The sequence below is a fragment of the Mobula hypostoma genome, chromosome 8 (assembly GCF_963921235.1).
Source record: "Mobula hypostoma chromosome 8, sMobHyp1.1, whole genome shotgun sequence".
NCBI lineage: Eukaryota > Metazoa > Chordata > Chondrichthyes > Myliobatiformes > Myliobatidae > Mobula > Mobula hypostoma.
The window spans coordinates 68,413,168-68,432,351 of NC_086104.1; the positions used below are offsets into that span (position 1 = coordinate 68,413,168).

At 41.9% G+C, this 19,184-nt stretch overlaps 1 protein-coding gene and 1 long non-coding RNA gene across 7 annotated transcripts in view; one reads left to right on the top strand and one right to left on the bottom strand.

The window, feature by feature from the left end:
• Positions 1-17,725, bottom strand: part of LOC134350611 (uncharacterized) — a 49,690-nt gene extending 31,965 nt beyond the window's left edge. The window contains exons 1-2 of the long non-coding RNA XR_010018944.1: positions 17,507-17,725; positions 9,584-9,802 (exon numbers count right to left, since the gene is read on the bottom strand). This is a non-coding gene — a long non-coding RNA (uncharacterized LOC134350611). The remainder of the gene's footprint in view (positions 1-9,583; positions 9,803-17,506) is intronic.
• Positions 17,726-18,836: 1,111 nt separating this feature from the next.
• The window catches only part of LOC134350612 (N-acetyllactosaminide beta-1,3-N-acetylglucosaminyltransferase 2-like), a 60,485-nt gene continuing 60,137 nt past the window's right edge, over positions 18,837-19,184 (top strand). For 4 of the 6 annotated variants that reach the window (XM_063056065.1, XM_063056066.1, XM_063056069.1 and 1 more), the window contains exon 1: positions 18,841-19,182. In XM_063056065.1, coding sequence (XP_062912135.1) covers positions 19,168-19,182 — 15 coding nt within the window. In that variant the 5' untranslated portion in view covers positions 18,841-19,167. Of the gene's footprint in view, positions 19,183-19,184 lie in introns of all 6 variants that reach the window. The other 2 variants (XM_063056070.1, XM_063056068.1) reach the window with 2 other exon arrangements.

Below are 19,184 nucleotides of genomic sequence, written 5' to 3' on the forward strand. Positions count from 1 at the left end.
GTTACAGATAGCTCTTCTGTAAAGCTCAGTGTGGGATGCAAAATTTACGGAGTCCCTTCAGCACAGTGGTGCCACACTGCTGAGCTCAGTTTTCTTCACTAGACAAGTACTGCTAACCTGTTAGCGCTGAAATTAATTTCTACTTCTATGCCTGTTCTGTAAGTTTATTGTTGTGTAGAAATTATTTGCAATCTCCTTCAATGTTGATTATTCTATGACCCCACTTCTCTTGAATGCCACACAATTGATGACATTTGTGACCTGGATGAGTAGGCTGCAGTTGTTACCGACTTCATTAAAACCTGTGTGGATGAGTGTGTGCCCGCAAAGACTTACGGTACATTCCCAAACCAAAAGCCGTGGATGAACCAGGAGGAACATCGTCTACTGAAGGCTAGATCAGTGATATTCAAGTCCAGCAATCCAGGCCTGTACCAGAAAATCAGGTATGATTTGCAGAGAGGTATTTCAAGGGCAAAGAGACAATATCGAACAAGGTTGGAGGCAACATCAGATGCACGACAACTCTGGCACGGTTTGCAAGATATTATTTCCTACAAAACGAAACCCAATACATGAATGGCAGCGATGCTTCACTACCAGATGAATTCAACGCCTTTCTATGCCCGCTGTGAAAGGGAGAACACAACTACAGCTGTGAAGATCCCTGCTGCACCTGATGACCCTGTGATCTCTGTCTCAGAGGCCAATGTTAGGCTGTCTTTAAACAGAGTGAACCCTCGCAAGACGGGAGGCCCTGACGGAGTACCTAGTGAGGCTCTGAAAACCTGTGCCAACCAACTGATGGGAGTATTCAAGGACATTTTCAAGCTCTCACTGCTATGGGCAGAAGTTCCCACTTGCTTCAGAAAAGGCAACAATTATACCAGTGCCTAAGAAGAATAATGTGGGCTGCCTTAATGACTATCACCCGGTAGCACTCACATCGACAGTGATGAAATTCTTTGAGAGTTTGGTCATGACTAGACTGAACTCCTGCCTCAGCAAGGACCTGGACCCATTGCAATTTGCCTATCGCTACAATAGGTCAATAGCAGATGCAATCTCAATGGCTCTCCACACAGCTTTAGACCACCTGGACAACACAAACACCTACGTCAGGATGCTGTTCATTGACTATAGCTCAGCATTTAGTACCATCGTTCACACAATCCTGATTGAGAAGTTGCAGAACTTGGGCCTCTGTACCTTCTTCTGCAATTGGATCCTCAATTTCCTAACCAGAAGTCCACAATCTGTGCAGATTGGTGATAACATCTCCTCCTTGCTGACGATCAACACTGGCACACCTCAGGGATGTGTGCTTAGCCCACTGCTCTACTCTCTATACCGTAGAAAGCATTCTTCTAGGGTGCATCATAACCTGGTATGGAAGTTGTCCTGTCCAAGACTGGAAGAAGCTGCAGAAGATCGTGAACACAGCCCAGCACATCACACAAACCAATCTTCCGTCCTTGGACTCACTTTACACCGCACGCTGTCGGAGCAGTGCTGCCAGGATAATCAAGGACACGACCTACCCAGCCAACACACTTTTCGTCCCTCTTCCTTCCAGGAGAAGGCTCAGGAGCTTGAAGACTCGTACAGTCAGATTTGGGAACAGCTTCTTTCCAACTGTGATAAGACTGCTGAACGGATCCTGACCGGGATCTGGGCCGTACCCTCCAAATATCTGGACCTGCCTCTCGGTTTTTTTGCACTACCTTACTTTCCCTTTTCTATTTTCTATTTATGATTTAAGCGCAGAATCAAATACTGTATCGCTGTGATGATTGAATGTTCTAGTATCAATTGTTTGGCGACAATAAAGTATAAAGTATATACCCATGACTGTGTGGCTAGGCATAGCTCAAATACCATCTATAAATTTGCTGGCGGTACAACCATTCAGGTGGTGATGAGAGGGCGTACAGGAGTGAGATATGCCAACTAGTGGAGTGGTGTCACAGCAACAACCTGGCACTCAAAGTCAGTAAGACGAAAGAGCTGATTGTGGACTTCAGGAAGGATAAGACGAAGGAACGTGTACCAATCCTCATAGAGGGATCAGAAATGGAGAGAGTGAGCAGTTTCAAGTTCCTGGGTGTCAAGACCTCTGAGGATCTAACCTGGTCCCAACATATCAATGTAGTTATAAAGAATGCAAGACAGCAGCTATATCTTATTAGGAGTTTGAAGAGATTTGGCATGTCAACAAATACACTCAAAAACTTCTCTAGGTATACCATGGAGAGCATTCTGACAGGCTGCATATCTGTCTGGTATGGAGGGGCTACTGCACAGGACCAAAAGAAGCTGCAGAGGGTTGTAAATCTAGTCAGCTCCATCTTGGGCACTAGTCTACAAAGTACCCAGGACATCTTCAGGGAGCAGTGTCTGAGAAAGGCAGCGTCCATAATTAAGGACCTCCAGCACCCAGAGCATGCCCTTTTCTCACTGTTAACATCAGGTAGGAGATACAGAAACCTGAAGGCACACACTCAGTGATTCAGGAGCAGCTTCTTCCCCTCTGCCATTCGATTCCTAAACCCTTGGACCCTTGAACCTTTGGACACTACCTCACTTATTTTTAATATACACTATTTCTGTTTTTTGCATGTTTTTAATCTATTCAATATATGTATACTGTAATTTATTTATTTGTTTGTTATTATTATTTTAATTTTATTTATTTTTCTCTTCTATATTATGTATTGATTTGAACTGCTGCTGCTAAGTTAACAAATTTCACGTCACATGCCGGTGATAATAAACCTGATTCTGATTCTGATTTTAATGATGTGGACTACCTCGTGAGGGTGTTGCAAACAGGATATGACACTGTGTCAGTCAACAAGTTATTTGTGCTGGTCAAGGAGGAAGGTTTTATATATATTGGTAGCGAAATAAGAGGTAATTCCAAAGTTCAGGACTTCGATAGCAGCATGGCAATCAGTGGTAAAATGAATAAATCCAAGGATGATGAAGAAGCCAGATTGAAGGAGGATAAAAAGGGTTAAAGGCTAGAGGAAATTTCAGAGATGGGTAGTAGTGAGTGATGAGAATTTTACATTTTTAACCTGGCTAGTGAGCACACAAGTAATGATTTTGGTTAAACTGTATTAATTTTGGGATTCAGTTTTCACTAAAATATGTCTGTTGCTGCACAAACTAAGACTATCAATCCTGCCTTACTGTGGTGCCATGGCATGAACTTTGGCTTGTTCTGCCTTCTACCACTTCTACAAAAACAAACCGCCTGTACTTAAATTCACCATGGGACTAAATGCTTAGTCCCTGTAAATTAACTCTAGTGTCTATGCTACTAAATAATTCAATTCCAGATTAATCCTACCACAGCAGTTACAAGAGCACTGTTTTATCAACTCATTAAATATCAAGGACCAAAGAGTAATCAGCTGAAATGGAACACAGGCCACATGTCCTCAATGTTGCCAGTTGTTGATTAAAAAAGCATTAATTTCTCCATATCAGTTAATGAAGGGAGGATGGGCAGAAGTGAGATTACCATCAATCATAATGGATTACTTCTAAATCTCTAAGGTTATTAAGGATATAGCTGTTAAACCTACATATGGAGCTGAAGAATATTCTGACAAGTCATTGTATTTCAGCGCTAGACGTCAATAGATTTGACATGTGTTGTTCTTGGTAGGTTTAACAGCATGATCCACTGGTTGTGTGGTCCTCAGGCACAGGACAAACACAAATTGCTTTATCCCAGTTGGAAATTAACGGGTTTATCAGTGTGGGTTGGTCTGGTGTGATTCTTCACAGCTTGTTAAATGTGCCACTGCTGATTATACTTGGGCATATCCTTCTTCTGAACTCTGCCACAGATTGAAGGTCAGCGAAAGAGATGAGGTAAATTAGATATAAGTATCAAATTATTACTTGAAATTAAGATATGTTTTAGATATTGAGAAATATGAATGAATATGTAGGAATTGAAGCATAGAATCAGCTATAATCTCAAAGGCGGAGAAAGCACACGGGATCAAAAGGCCAACTCCAGCCTCTGTTTCCTATGTATATTCTTATCACAACACATTTTCTAGCAATAATGGTTGTAATTTCCAGACCATAATCTTATTGTCAGATTGAAATGCATTAAAGCATCAGCTGCGGTAAATGTGAAATCAGAATGGTGGAAAGCCTCAGCAAGTCAGGCAGGATGTGCTCCGATGGAAAGCCATCATTTTAACTTTGTTTCTCTCACCACAGACACTATATGATCTCCTGAGTATTTACACCATTCTCTAATTGTGGAAATACTGTACTTAGATAAATGAAATTACAGAGAAAGAATATTAAAGTTATTTTGAAACTCCCTTGGAAACATTGCAACATTTAGTTCTTTGTACTTCCGATTTTATAGTACACAATTTACCACAACAATTTTTCATAAGACCATAAGACGTAGGAGGAGAATTAGGCCATTTCTTATGAATTCCAGTGAATACAGACCCAGAGCCATCAAATACTCTTCATATGACAAATGTTCAATCTTGGAATCATTTTCGTAAACTTCCTTTGAACCCTCTCCAATGTCAGCACATATGTTTGAAGATAAGTGCACAAAACTGCTTACAATACCCCAAGTGAGGCCTCACCAGTGCTTTATAAAGCCTCAATATTACACCCTCACTTTAATATTCCAGTCCTCTTGAAATTATTGCTATCATTGCATTTCCCTTCCTCACCACAGACTCAACCAGTAAATTAAGCTTTAGGGAATCCTGCACAAGGATTTCCAAGTCCCTTTGTGCCTCAGATTTTTACATTTTCTCTCTAACTTGGAAAACAGTCAACCCTTTTATTTCTTCTACCAAAGTGCATGACCATACACTTCCCGAAGCTGTATTCCATCTGCCACTTCTTTGCCCATTCTCCTAATCTGTCTAACTCTTTCTGAAGCCTTACTTCTTCAAAACTACGTGCCCCTCTACCTATCTTCGTATCATCTGCAAACTTTGCAACAAAGCCATCAGTTCAATCATCCAGTCATTGACCTATAATGCAAAAAGAAGTGGTCCCGAAACAGACCCCTACAGAACACCACTAGTCACCAGGTGCCAGCCAGAAAAGGCTCCCTTTGTTCCCACTCTTTGCCTCCTGCCAATCAGCCACTATCCATCCTGTAATATGATGGGCTCATAACTTGTTAAGCAGCCTTATGTGTTGCACCTTGTCAAAGGCCTTCTGAAAATCCAAGTGCACAACATCCACCAGTTCTCTTTTGTCTATCATGCTTGCTGTTTCTTCAAAGACTTCCAACAGATTGGTCAGGCAAGATTTTCCCTTGAGGAAACCATGCTGACTATGGCCTATTTTATCATCTGCCTCCAAGTACCCCGAACCCACGTCCTTAACAATCGACTGCAACATCTTCTGTTGTTCTCAACCGTGAGCTGCTCTGAAAAGCCAACTTGAAGTTGTAGGTATTCTAGAAATTCCCCTCTCGAGATGCAGTACCAACCTGATTTTCCCAATCTACCTGCATATTGAAATCCCCTGTGACTATTGTAACATTGTCATTTTGGCATGTGTTTTCTATCTCCCAGTGTAATTTGTAGGCCACATCCTTACTACTGTTCAGTGGCCTGTATATAAATCCCAGCTGGTTCTTTCTATCCTTGCAGTTACTTAACTCTATCCACAAGGAGTCTACATCTTCGGATCCTATGTCACCTCTTTCTAATAATTTCATTTCATTTTCTTAGCAACAAAGCAACACCACCCTCTCTCCTTCTTGCCTGTCCTTTCGATACAATGGGTATCCTTGGACATTAAACTCCCAGCTATAATCTTCTTTCAGCCATGATTCAGTGATGCCTACAACATCATACATGCCAATCTGCAAACGTGCTGCAAGTTCATCTACCTGATTCCGTATACTGTGTGCATTAAAATATAACACCTTCAGTACTGTTTTCACACTTTTCAATTTTGTCCACCTTTTACATTACAACTCGTCCTGTTGACTGAAATGTTGCTCTATCATCAGCCTCTCCTTGCTAGGAGTCTCACTACTCATTGCCTTTATTTGAAAACCAATTATCTCATCCTCAGTGCTCTCACTCTGGTTCCCATCCCCTGCCAAATTAGTTTAAACCCTCCTGAACAACTTTAGCCAACCTGCCTGCAAGGATATTGGACTCCCTCAAGTTCAGGTGTAACTCGTCCCTTTACCATCCCCAGAAGAGATCCCAATGATCCATGAATCTGAACCCCCGCCCCCTGCACCAGTTCCTCAGCCACGCATTCACCTGCTAAATCATCCTATTCTTACCCTCACTGGCAGCGAGATTACAATCCCGGAGATTCTGGTTTTCAGCTTCCACCTTGCTGTCAAAAATCTCTCTTCACGACCTCCTCACCTTGCCTACCCGTTATTGGTGCCAATATACACCACGACTTCCACCTGCTCACCCTTGGCCTTGAGAAAGCCATGACATCCCCGATCCTGGCACCAGGAAGGCAACATACTGTCTATAGTGCCTACAAAATCTTGTCTCTGTCTCTGTTCCTCTAACTATGGAATCTGCAGACCTCTTCACCTCTCTGCTCTTCTGAGCCGCAGCACCAGAATCAGTGCCAGAGACCCGCGAGACAGTGCCCCTCTGAAGTTGTATGCTTATTATTGGGGGGAACGGCCACAGGTGTACTTTGCAATGACTGTGCATTTCACCATTTCCCCTCCTCCTGTAACAGCCACCCAGTTACCAGTCTCCTGCAATAGAGGGTGACTACTTCTCTGTAGTGCTGCTCAATCTGTTGATCTAACCCAAGCCACCAAAACTTCGAGCCAACACTTCCATTTCGACCACACCTAGATGACTGCCAAGTAGCTCCTCTAACATTAATCAAGAATCCTCCATCCAGGGCAAGTTCATCCCTGCACTGATAAGAATGGGGGAGCTGTAATTTTTTCTGCACATTCCAGCCATTTTGGGTGCCCTTGTAGACCTAAGACAACGTGGGGTCTTTTCTGGTTTCCCTTTGATTCATCTCTGCCATTTCTGGGAGACCTTCAATTACATTAGGGAAAATATGTCAAGTGGAGTGTCCTCTTTCATAAATTTTTCAGCTATTTCCTTTTCCAAGGTAAATGGGACAATCCATTAGCAGTTCCGTGATTAGTTGTCCTCATGAATTCAATCTTGTAACTGTGTTCTCCAAGAAACGGAGCCCATCTCTATATTCTTACTACTATTAGTGGAACACTCTTCTGTGGATTGAAAATGGACAGTAGTGATTGATGATCAGTAATGAGGGTAAACTCTCTCCCATAGAAGTACTGGATTAAACGATGTACACCCCAAACCATTCTCAAGGCCTCTCTGTCAATCTGAGCATAATTTTTCTCTGCAGTGGTAAGGGATGTAATGCAAAGGGTCTGGGGTGTTCACTTCCATCACTCACAACATGTGATGTGACTGCACCTCCACCATCTCTGGCAAGCTTCACTGGACAATATCGATCATAATGTGTGAGTACAGTGTCTGATGTCACCATATCCTTTACCTTTTTGAAAGCCACCTCACACTGCTTGGCCCATTGCCATTTCTAGACAACAGGCACAATCAGTTCTTCCAGCATTTTGTGTGTGTTGCTTTGGATTTTCAGCATCTGCAGATTTTCTCTTGTTTGTCATTTCTTGGTGATCTATAGCAATGAGTTCAAGGTAGCCAGGTTTGGCAGGAACCTGTTATATAATAATTGAGAAATCCTAAAAAGGACCACAACCGTGACATCTTTTTGGCCTTGTGGCATCCAGTATTGCTTGAATTTTCTCAGTGCACACGTATAAATATTATGTGTCAGTGGTGTGACCACAGAAACTGATGCTTGGTTTATAAATATCACACTACTTGCATTGTCTCTGAGCCCATAATCTTCTGATCTTTTTGATGCTGTCTTGAGATTTTGGAGATGTTCCTTCTCATCCTTAGCAATAACAATAATGGTAACACTGAGTGGCTGGGTAGCCTTGCAGCACCTGGTCCATACCTTTCTGCTGGACTGCAGGTGCAGGTGCCACTTTGAAATTAAGCTGATTATAAAGATAAACCCCTTTGTGAGTGTTTATGGTGAGATAACCTTTGAGCTCTTCTTCCATCTCCTTCTGTAGTGGGTCTCACCTAAGTCCAGTTTGCAGACTACTTCATCATGGATGATAAAAGGAACTGATTGGGCTTTGTGAGACTTGGGTGTGACATTTTCATTTAACACAATTTTTTCCTTGGTATATTGGGATTTTCCAATGCCCTCCCTGAATACTGCTGTGGTATCATCCAACACCTTTCTTAATTTGTTTTCAGTTGGCACTTTTGCAGGGGATATGATATGCAAATTGCGAATGGATCTTCAATCAAGTTGTAGTTGTCTCAGCCACTCACGGACCCAAAATGCTGGCCCTCCTGATTTTACCACATACAAGCCCAATATGGCTTGTTGGTTGTTGTATTTCACTGTTACAAATGTCAGTCTCACAGGAATTATCTTTTCTCCAGTGTAAGTTCTTAGTTGGATAGCTGCGGTCCAGTTTAGTATCTTTAGTAATGTTGTTCAAACTCATTTTGTGGAATGACTGAAACAGCCAAACCAGTGTCCGATTCTATTTTAGTTAATTTGCAATTCACTTCTGGTGTAAGCCGTATTGCTTGTCTATTGCTCATTTTCACATTGTAAATCTCAAGGCTATCTGTCCGGTGTCACTCTCAACACTATCAGAATTCTCATCAACACCATGCTGGTTAGTGCTCTTTTTGAAACTGCAACTTGATTTTTTAAAATCCTTATCTCTTCCCTGTGCAGTCCATTTATTTTTCTCTGCCTGATTCTCTTTGTGTGTGTCCTACTTTATTGCATTTTCTGCAAGCTTCTCCTTTAAACCTGCATTGGTCTGGTGTATGTGAGTCCCTGCCACGATTGCGGCACAATTTATTCAGAGAGTCAGGTTTCTGTGTAGATGTTGCAGTTCTGTTCACACTCACTTTCATGCCTGACTGCAACTCAATTGTGTCTTTGTCTGCTGTTTGCATTGATACAGTTATTTCAACTGCTTGTTTAAATGTGCTTCAGATAGGAGCCATTTTTGAATGTTTTCTTGTAAGATTCCACAAGTTAAATGATCTCTCAGTGCATCATTAAGCCCATCACTAATTGACAATGCTCAATCTCTTTAATTTGGCCATGTTTACTAAACTGGACTCCCTTTCCTTTTGATTTCTCTTATGAAGCCTAAAGTGCTCTGCAATCAACAATGGTTTCAGTTTTAAATGCTCCTGTATTACTTTTACAAGATCAGCAAAGCTATTTCGGCTCATTTGGTTGGTGCAGTTAAACTTTGAAGCAAACTGTATGTCCTTAAACCCAATGCACTCAGCAAAACTGGCATTTGCTTCTCATTGGCTATTTCATTTGCTTCAAACTGTTGCCCAATTTGCTAGTATACAATATTCAATTACCTTTAGTGAACTTGAATGTGTCTGTCTTTCCAATGCAGCCACCCATTTCTGCTTTTTAAAAAAATTATGATTATTATCACAATACTCACTGTTCATGAACCTGTGAATTTGTCTGTTTTCTGCCTTTTTAAAAAACTTGTCTGTGTCTGTCCCTTCCCAAAGAAGCACGTGCTGCACTTCTTTTTTTTACTCAAGTATTTCTCGCTGTGCTTTTCTTTAACTCGAACATCTTGCTGTGCTTCAACAGGTAGGTCGTCTTCTTGAGTTTGTTTAAAACTTCCTTGTTGCAACTGTTATGTTTTGTAACTCTGAAACATAAAACAAATTGAAAGAAACAAGGGAGTGCATAAGGCGTGCATGTTCGTGTCATTTTTATTTTCACAAGACTTATGCATATGATTTGATGGTGTAATGATGTATGTCACAACTTCCACATTTAACCCGTAATGAATTCTGTAAACAAAGAATGCCTAATCAAACAATATATTCACAATATTACTCAAATATTACTGAAATATTAAATATACAGCACAGGACTTGTATCACTGTAGGTGTGGTTGTCTCTGATTTTTTAAATTGATTTTTTAATGTAAAATGTTTTGCATGTACAACCTTGCAAATTAGAAAGCAATTAAACGAGACTATGTAATCTTAAAAATATTCTATTTTTCACTGAAGTAAATCTTTCAAAAGAAAAAGAGAACTATCAAGCTTAATGAAAGACATATATGCAGAAAGTCAATGTTTTTGTTTTCTTTACGTACTGTATATCTGCAAAGTGATTCCAGGATGCTTATCTGTTAAAATGGATGGTTGACATTTCTATTTGTTCTTTTTGAAAATCTTTAATTGTATGGTAATGTTAAAATTGTGTCAGTTAAAAGATGCAAGGTGAATTTTACAATTCTATGTTATTCAACATCATTGTAACAACCATAAAGCAATTCTGAAAATGTTTATATTCATTTTCTGAAATAAGATCTCAAATGAGCTGATCATGGCAACTGAAAATAATGTTCATCCTGGAGAAACTGACTCACACAATTTGATGCTAGGCACACAAACAAAACAGACATGATGATGAACCTACAAGATGGAGTGGAAATTCAGAGCTGGTTGATGATAAATGACAATACATACCAATGCAAGGGTTCATAAACAGTGTGAATGGGTGATAACAATAACATTTCTTAAAAAAAATGAAGAAATGGCTGGCTACATCATAAAGATTGCACAAAAAACAACTGGCTTTTGTATACAGAATGAATTTAGCAATATTTTGAAGAAAATTAAATAGCTAATGGGAAGTGAAGGGAGATGCAACTGAGTTGCAGTCAAGAATGAAAATGAGCATGAACAAAATTGCAACGTCTAAACAGAAGCTGAACAAATTGTGTTGCTGTTGTAGCAGGGGCTCACATACACCTGACCAACGCAGATTTAAAGACAAGCCTTGCAGAAAATGGAATAAAGTAGGATGCATACAAAGAACATACTGGGCAGACAAAAACAAATGGACTGCACAGGGAAGAGATAAAGATAAAAAATCAAGTTGCCTTTTCAAAAAGGCCATTAATCTGCATGCTGTTGTTGGGAATGAAATACAGCACTTAACAAGTCACATTGGGCTTGCCTGTGGTAAAAAAAAATAGGAGGGCCAGCATTTTGTCTGGGCATGATTATCTGAAGACAACTACAGCTTGATTGGAGATCCATCCACCATTTGCATGCCACATTGCCCACAATAGAGTCAATTGAAAGCAAATTAAGAAAGGTACTGGATGATGCCAGAGCAGGGCTCAAGGATGACGTTGGAAAACTCAAACATTTCAAGGGTAAAATAGTGTAAAATGAAAATGCCACACCCAAGTTTTGCAAAGTCCATCCAGTTCCTTATACCATCTGTGATAAAGTAGCAAGTAAGCTTGATCACATGGAAGCCAAAGGAATACTTTCCAAGGCTGAGTGGAGCCCATGGGCAATACCAGTAATCCCAACCAAGAAGAATGGGTCTGTGGTCATTTTAAGGTCAGCATCAATCCAGTACTGAAAGTAGATCAATACCCTCTGCCCAGGATAGAGGATACCTTTGCAAACTTTTCTGGAGGAAAACAATTCAGCAAAGTGGCCTACCTACACCTGGAGATGAAAGAAGAGTCCAAAGAGTTTCTCACCAGAAACACTCATAAGTAGGCTTATTTCTGGAGTAGCATCTGCACCTGCAGTCTTGCAGAAAGCTATGGGCCAGATGCAGCAAAGTTGCCGAGACACTCAGTGTTACCTGGATGACATCATTGTTACCAGCAAAGATGACAAGGAACTTCTCCAAGATCTCAAGAATGTTAAAAAAATTAGATTATTGGCTCAGAGCATGGCACAAGTGTGAATTCTTTAAACAAAATCTCTCTTACTGTGGTTGCACCACAGATGCACAATATTTACACAACTGTGCTGAGAAAGGCCGCACACTGTCTCAGGAATACATGGCCCCTCCAAAATGGCTGGAATGTGCAGCAGAAATTCCAATTCCCTCTTTTTCACCAGTGCCTGCCAAGGTGAACTCGCCCTTGACGAAGTTTGCCTTGTGTGGGGATTGAGAGTTGTTATACCATCCAAGCTGAGGGCTCAAACATTGGTGGCACTACATGCCGGTCATCTAGTCGTGGTCAAAATAAAAGCATTGGCTCAAAACTTTGTCTGATGTCCTGGGATAGGTAATCAGATCAAGCAGTTTGCCATGCACTGATCAGGATGCTAACACATTCAGAAGATGCCAACAGCAGTGCCTCTGTATCCCTGAGAATGGCCTGCTTTGGCCTGGCAGAGGATTCATGTCGATTTTGCTGGACCATCCATGGGCACGGATTTCTTGGTAGTAGTGGATGCAGCTACAAAGTGGCCAGAAGTGTTCCCAATAGCCTCCACCCCAACCTCACACACTGTTGATGTGTTGAGAAGCCGCTTCTCAAGGACTAGTGATCCAGAACACTTAGTCAGTGACAAAGGACCACAGTTTGTTGCAGAACAGTTTCAGTCATTCCTGAAAATGAATGGAATAAGACATATTACATCTTCACCGTACCAGCCAGCTATACACAACTTGGAGGAAAGGTTTGTCCAGAGTCTAAAGAACACACTGCGAGCAATGTCAGCAGAACACACTACAATAACACCGAATCAGAAGTTCAACAATTCCCTCCCTGTGCAAACTCCACAACCAGCAATTCACCAGTCATGCTGTTCCTGGGTCACGTTTGGATCTCCTCAAGCCCAGTCTCAGAAGGAGTATGCAGGACAAAGAGTGAGACAAATTGAAGGCTCCTCAAACAGTTTTGATGTTTCCCTCCTGGACAAGCAGTCCTGGTGTGGGACAACAGAGGTGATCAAAAGGGAGTACTTGGAAAGTTTAAGGACAGAACTGGAACACTCTTCTATACAGTGGAGATTGTCTAATGTCATCTGGAGACAACACATTGATCAGTTGAGGAGAGCAGAGTCAGTTGTCAGAGAAGAAAGGTGTCCAGAATTGTCAGAACCACTTCCTACATCCCAGAGTCAACTCCTACAACCACTACGGAGGAGGTCCCAGAACCTGTGGTTGTTTCACAACCACAAGTCTCACCTGCCAAGCAGAGTGACACCCCACCCCCCACACCATCAGGAAAGACGATATCCCTCATGTGTAAGAAATCCTCCACAGTGATTACATCTTAAGATTGGAATGGGACAATTTAAAATATGCTATGCTGTGGATGTATGCACAGTAGTTTATTATATAGTATATTGTGTATATAATTGAGATGCATTCGATATTGAATTGGAGTTTATAGGTAAACAGGGAGTATATTGTGTTTAATATTTCAGTAACATTGTAAATACATTGATTAAGCATTCTGTGTTGTTTACATAATACATTGCTGGTTATATGTAGAAGTATATGAATGGCATACGTCCTCATGCCACCACGTCATAGGCACACACCTTGTTTGAAGTAAATACAAAGTTTAAACAAATCTCTTGGGATCCTTTGTTTTTCTTTCAATTAGTTGAATTACAAAACATAACAACCAGTTTATCAGAATTCATTGAAGAAGTACTGTGTGCTGTGGATGAAGAGGAAGCAGTGAATATATTTGATAAAGTCATTCGATAAAGTACTGCATCAAAAAGTATAGCAGAAAATAAAAACCAATGATGTAGGAAATTATATATAGGCATGGATAGAGGATTGGCTACAGCTAATCTGGCATAAGTTTTAACTTCTTACAATTTCTATGAATGACTCACGATGGGACAGAAAGTCTAAGAAACATAAGAAATAGAAACTGGAATAGGCCATCTGGTTCATTAAGTCTACTCCGCTATTCAGTAAGATCATGGCTAATATGGCTATGGAATCAGCTCCACCTGCATGCCTTTTCCCCATACTCCTTAAATCTTTTAAGTATATTTAATGAGGTTGCTTCTACTGCTTCCTGGGAAGGGAATGCCACTGACCCACTACTCTCTGGGAAAAGCAGCTTCTCCTCATCTCTGTTCTGAATCCCTTAGAAGCCACGTCCCCTAGTTCTAGTCTCACTTACCAGTGGAAATAACTTGCCTGGCTTTATCTTATCTATTCCTTTCATCATTTTATATGTTTCTACAAGATCCTCTTTCATTCTCCTGAATTCCAATGAGTGTAATCCTCAGCGACTCAATCTCTTCTCAGAAGCTAACCCTCTCATCTCCAGAATCAACCTGGTGAATTTACTCTGCACTGCCATTTGAATAGTAATAAGGAGAAAAGATTCTTGAACTCCGGTCATTATTTCTTTTGCATATGTAAGTTATGTTTAATTTGATAATTCAAGTTTGTTCACTTATGTTTCTCTTCCTCTTTTAATATACAGTGCTGCTGTTGCAAAAAGCTAATTTTCGATGGCATTTATATCGTGTATGAATGCCTGTGACAATAATAAACTTGACTTGAAAGCTGTGAAGAGAATGTCAGTAGGTTACGAAAGGACAGAGGTAATTGAAATAGGTGGGCAAAGATCTTGTGAATGGAGTATATTTAGGTAAAATATAAAATGATCCAGTTTGGTAGGAATTTTAATAAAGCATTATATCAAAAACCTGTTACACTTCATACAAGAATGGATGTCAATCATTCTCAGTATCAGCTGACATGAAGATCTCAACCTGCATTTCATGGACAAAGTTAGCACAGAGGAGGTATAATCAGAGTCACGCAGAAGCTGGACAAAATTGGTCAGCGTTTAGGAAGTGGGCTTATGGTTTGATGGAAAAGTGGCAGCAAAGGAGATGAATATTTTCAGTTTTAATGAATTCCATATTCTTTTGAAGTCAATGGAGGTGAGATGGAAAGTCGAGAAGAAACGTGCTCGCAAAGCTTTTTGGTTGTAGAGCTAATCGTGAGACCAGGTTCCACTCTATTGCCTTTGCTGATTAAGTGCATCCTTACTGGTTGGAATCTAGTGAATGAAGCTAGAATGAAACCAAATTTCCCTCGGGATTAATAAAGTATATCTATCTATCTAGAAAAAAAGAATTGGGATAGCAGTTTCATGAACTAATACAGTAAAACAAGAAATACTGTAAACACTTGGCAAGTCAAGCGGCATCTGTGTAATGAGAAAAAGTTGGCATTTCCTATCAAGGACCCTTTGTCAGAATGTTGTCATGTTGGATATCAGAAGCTGTGCTGCTGGTAATGATGACAGATCTTGATTCCTCATACAAGGTTTCGGCCTGAGACTTCACCAATTCCCTTACCCCTGCAGTTGCTGCCTGACATGCTGACTTCCTCCAGCAGATTGCTTGCTGTTCGTAATTCAAGATTCAAAAAACTTCACTGTCATTCTAACTGTACATCAGCTCTGCAGGGCAAATGAGACAGCGTTTCCCAGGAGCAGTGCAATCATAACATAACAGACACAACACTAAATAATAAACATAACAATAAATAGTAAAACACAACAGCCACATGTCAGTTAAATCAGTCATAAGTGTCCAGTGCAAGTTAAAAGTGTCCAAAGCAGAGTCAGGTAGAGCAGCTATTTAGCAGTCTGACTGCCTGTGGGAGGAAGCTGTTTAGTAGCCTTGTGGTTTTAGTTTTAATGTTCCTGTAACATTTGCCTGATGACAGAAGAATAAATAGTTCATGGAGAGGGTGTGAGGGGTCTTTAATGATGTGCCGTGTCAATTACTGCATTAAGAAGGCTGAAGAAAAGATGCAATGGAAAATGTTAGTCCTGACGAAGGGTCTCGGCCTGAAACGTCGACTGCGCCTCTTCCTATAGATGCTGCCTGGCCTGCTGCGTTCACCAGCAACTTTGATGTGTGTTGTTTCAATGGAAAATTTTGTCAGGTTTGGAACTTGAGAACAAGGCTGCAGCAGTCAGTGCCGTTGCCTCACAGTTCCAAGGACCCAGGATTGATCATAACCTTGGGGGCTATTTGTGTGAAGTTTGCATGATCTTCCCGTGACCCTGTTGGGTTTTGCTGGATTGTTTGGTGTTTTTCCATATCCTTGAGAAGTAAATTGGCTGTTGTAAATTAACTCCCACTAGATAACTGGTGGAAGAATCAAAACGGGAATTTGATGTGTGTGTGAGAGGTACAGTAAGTCAAAAAGCTACAAGGAAATAAAGAATAGGAATAGTGTTGTGATAACTCTTCTGGGATGGCCCCAGTGGGTAAGTAATAGGGATTGCTATTGTTAGCACAGGGATTTTTTTTAGAGGAAATTTAATGTAAGTATATTTTTAACACTGGTAAATTATCACAGGACATTTGTCTATCCATGTATCAAAAATGTCATGGACGGAAGTATGTTACCTTAAAAAGTCCCAGAGGCCGCTTTAATAATTAAAAGTGAATTGATAAAAAAGTGGATATTATTTGAATCACAGAATCATATCAGAGAAGGAGGCTATTTGGCCCTTTGGATTCATACCAGTTCAATCCGGGTTATCACATTTCAGCCCTCCTTGTTCTCTTTTAAATACAACAGTTGAATCTGCCTTCACGACTGCCCTGGCTGTGTAATCCCAGTCCAAAAATCTTTGCTCATGTCTGCAGGGATAGGCCATTGCTCTATTTTCATTGTTCGGAAGGGACTGATTTCCCCTGATCTGCTATCAAATTGATTTTTTTTAAATCCCGGAAGGCAAATGCAAATCAGCATAATTTAAAATTGAGAACGATATTAAAAGCTGTGAAATCCTAAAAACTGCAGCTGCTGAACATCTGAAATAAACAGAAAAATATCAGAAAATGCCAAAAAAAAACCCACATTGCAGTTCACGAGGCGCTGCGGAAAGAGTAACAATCAATGTTTCAAGTTAAAGAATTTTCATCAGACCCAAGAAGGGTGCAGGTGCAGAGTGGCCTGGCGGAGCAAAAATCAAGTCGAGGACTTAAAGCTCTGGGCTGTCACTCCAGTATAGTCCTGAGGGAGTGCTGCATCATCCATTAGTGGTCTCGTCTTTCAAAAGCGACATTAGGTTCAGGAGTATCATATGCCCTCGAGATGGGCTTTGAATAAGCACTGATTTAAGAAAAACTAATTATAAGCACAAGCAGGCAACTCATCCTCTCAAATCTGCTTCCTCATTCAATGTTGTCTCATCACGTTGCTTATCAGATATTTGTTTGCCTTTGCCAAATAGAAATGATCACTCAATTTCCATCACTTTTTGAGTTCCAAAATACTCTCTCTGACATAAATAATTCCCCTTTCTGTGTGTAATGGGGGAACCACCACTTCGCCTGCCAGCTCTTGTCCCACCCTTGCCCTCTCCTCCAGTTTTTATACTGGCTGTCTTTCAGACTGGGTGAATGGTCTCGACCCTAAAGGTCGACTGTCCATTTTCCTCCATACATGCTGCCTGACACGCCGGGTTACTCCCACTCTTTGTGAGCTAACACTGACTGCCGGATTCTTCCTCTAGCATTTTGTGCCTGACTTGCTGAGCTGCCCAGTATTTTGTGTATGTTTTACTCACAAACGTCACGAAGATCTCTTTCGAATCTTACGATCCAACACGTCATTTTCTCGTTCTTTGTGAATGAGGTTTTGGAAGTTGGGCCCCCATTTCGTCAACTCTTATTTCCTACTAAAATGGCACATCAGTGAAATAAGATTAACTGTTTTTGAAAAGTGCTACGCATATTTAAGAATTTCTTCATGTTTTTAACGACAGCGTTGTCTTCCCATTGTGTAATGTGACAGTCAGCTGAGAGGATTGCGAAATATCTGCTCTCCTCTTTCGAAGGCCTATACCAACCTGTCCTTTCTTACACTGTCTGCCCTCCAACACTTCTTTCAGTAGCGAGGACATCACCTTTGTCATTGATATTTTTAGTTGGCCTGCCTATCACTCCCAATCTTTAGTTCTATTAGCAAGTACACGATCACAGTCATCCTTTCTTGTGCTGCAAGGAAAAATATATAACCATCGATGCCAGAAAAAAATACAAAAGTGAAACGGATACAAACTTTTAAAGGGTCAATGTCAAGATTTAATAAGAGTTTTCCTTATCTTTAAACGCCAGACACGTGGCAGCTGCCGACTCTTTGCTGTTAAAGTGTTTGAGTGTTTCACCAAATATGGAAATACTTTGCAGCGGAAATAGCAACCAGAGATCTTGTAAATCACTATGCGGGGCGTAGCGGTTGGAGAATATGCGGCTTCTCCATCGATGAATCGCAATCATTCGCGGCGGTTTACCCACGCTGGTTTCTGTGATGGGTCAGTGGCTGACTGCCGCTGGGCAGGTTATCTTGGCGCCATCTCCATGTAATGTGGCACCGTTCAACACATGACACGGGAAATGCGAAATCAGCGGCGACTTGGGACGGCAGCAGTTCTGGGAAACACGGCGGCGTTTCCGGAATGATCTCAGGTAGAGAGCAACACCGCGCCGACGGGGCGTCCCAAGCTTGCAGTCAGATTCAACGAACAAACCAAAGGGGCCCGAGAGAAACATCTCCCACCCCTCCCTGGGACCCAAACTCGTCCTTCCCTCCGGACTCCACTCATTGCATTGCACCCTCAGAGTCACAGCAGACCCATTCCCCTAACACTTGCTGGGGCCGCCCCGCTTTCTCACACCCCCGTTCTGCAGCAGCGCCGCTGTTTGGCACGACTTCTGCGTCCCGGCTCCTCCCCTCCAGCGTCCTGTGTCACTGTCCACTCCCTCCCGCTCCGGCTCCGGCCGGCCCCTGGAGCTCCGTCTTCCCTTCGGCCCAACCCTTTCGCCCTGGACTCGCCCCTCTGGCCCCACCCACGCCGACAGGCCCCGCCCACCGGAGCGACGCCCCGCCCCGCCCTCTGCCCGGGACTTGCCGTGCTTCCGCGCCGATCTGCCCGGCTCGGAGTCAGTCGGAGGCCGGTGCTGCGGCGTGAGCTGGTGTTGCAGCCGGCCGGTAGGTAGGTGGAGCCCGGCTCTGGGCCGGGGAAGGCGCCGGTTCTGTTTCGGGCTCCTCTGGATCAGGCGCTCTGCCAGTTTCCGCGGATGATTATGTTCTTGGAAACGTTTCATTTCCGAGAGTCGGCGGCCGGAAACGGCTTTTCGCGTCGACCCAGTACCTCGGCTGGTGAACTCGGGTTCGTCGTCAACAACCTGTGATCTGTGATGGACTTAGCACGAATTTAAACTGGCGATGTGGTTATTAAAGGT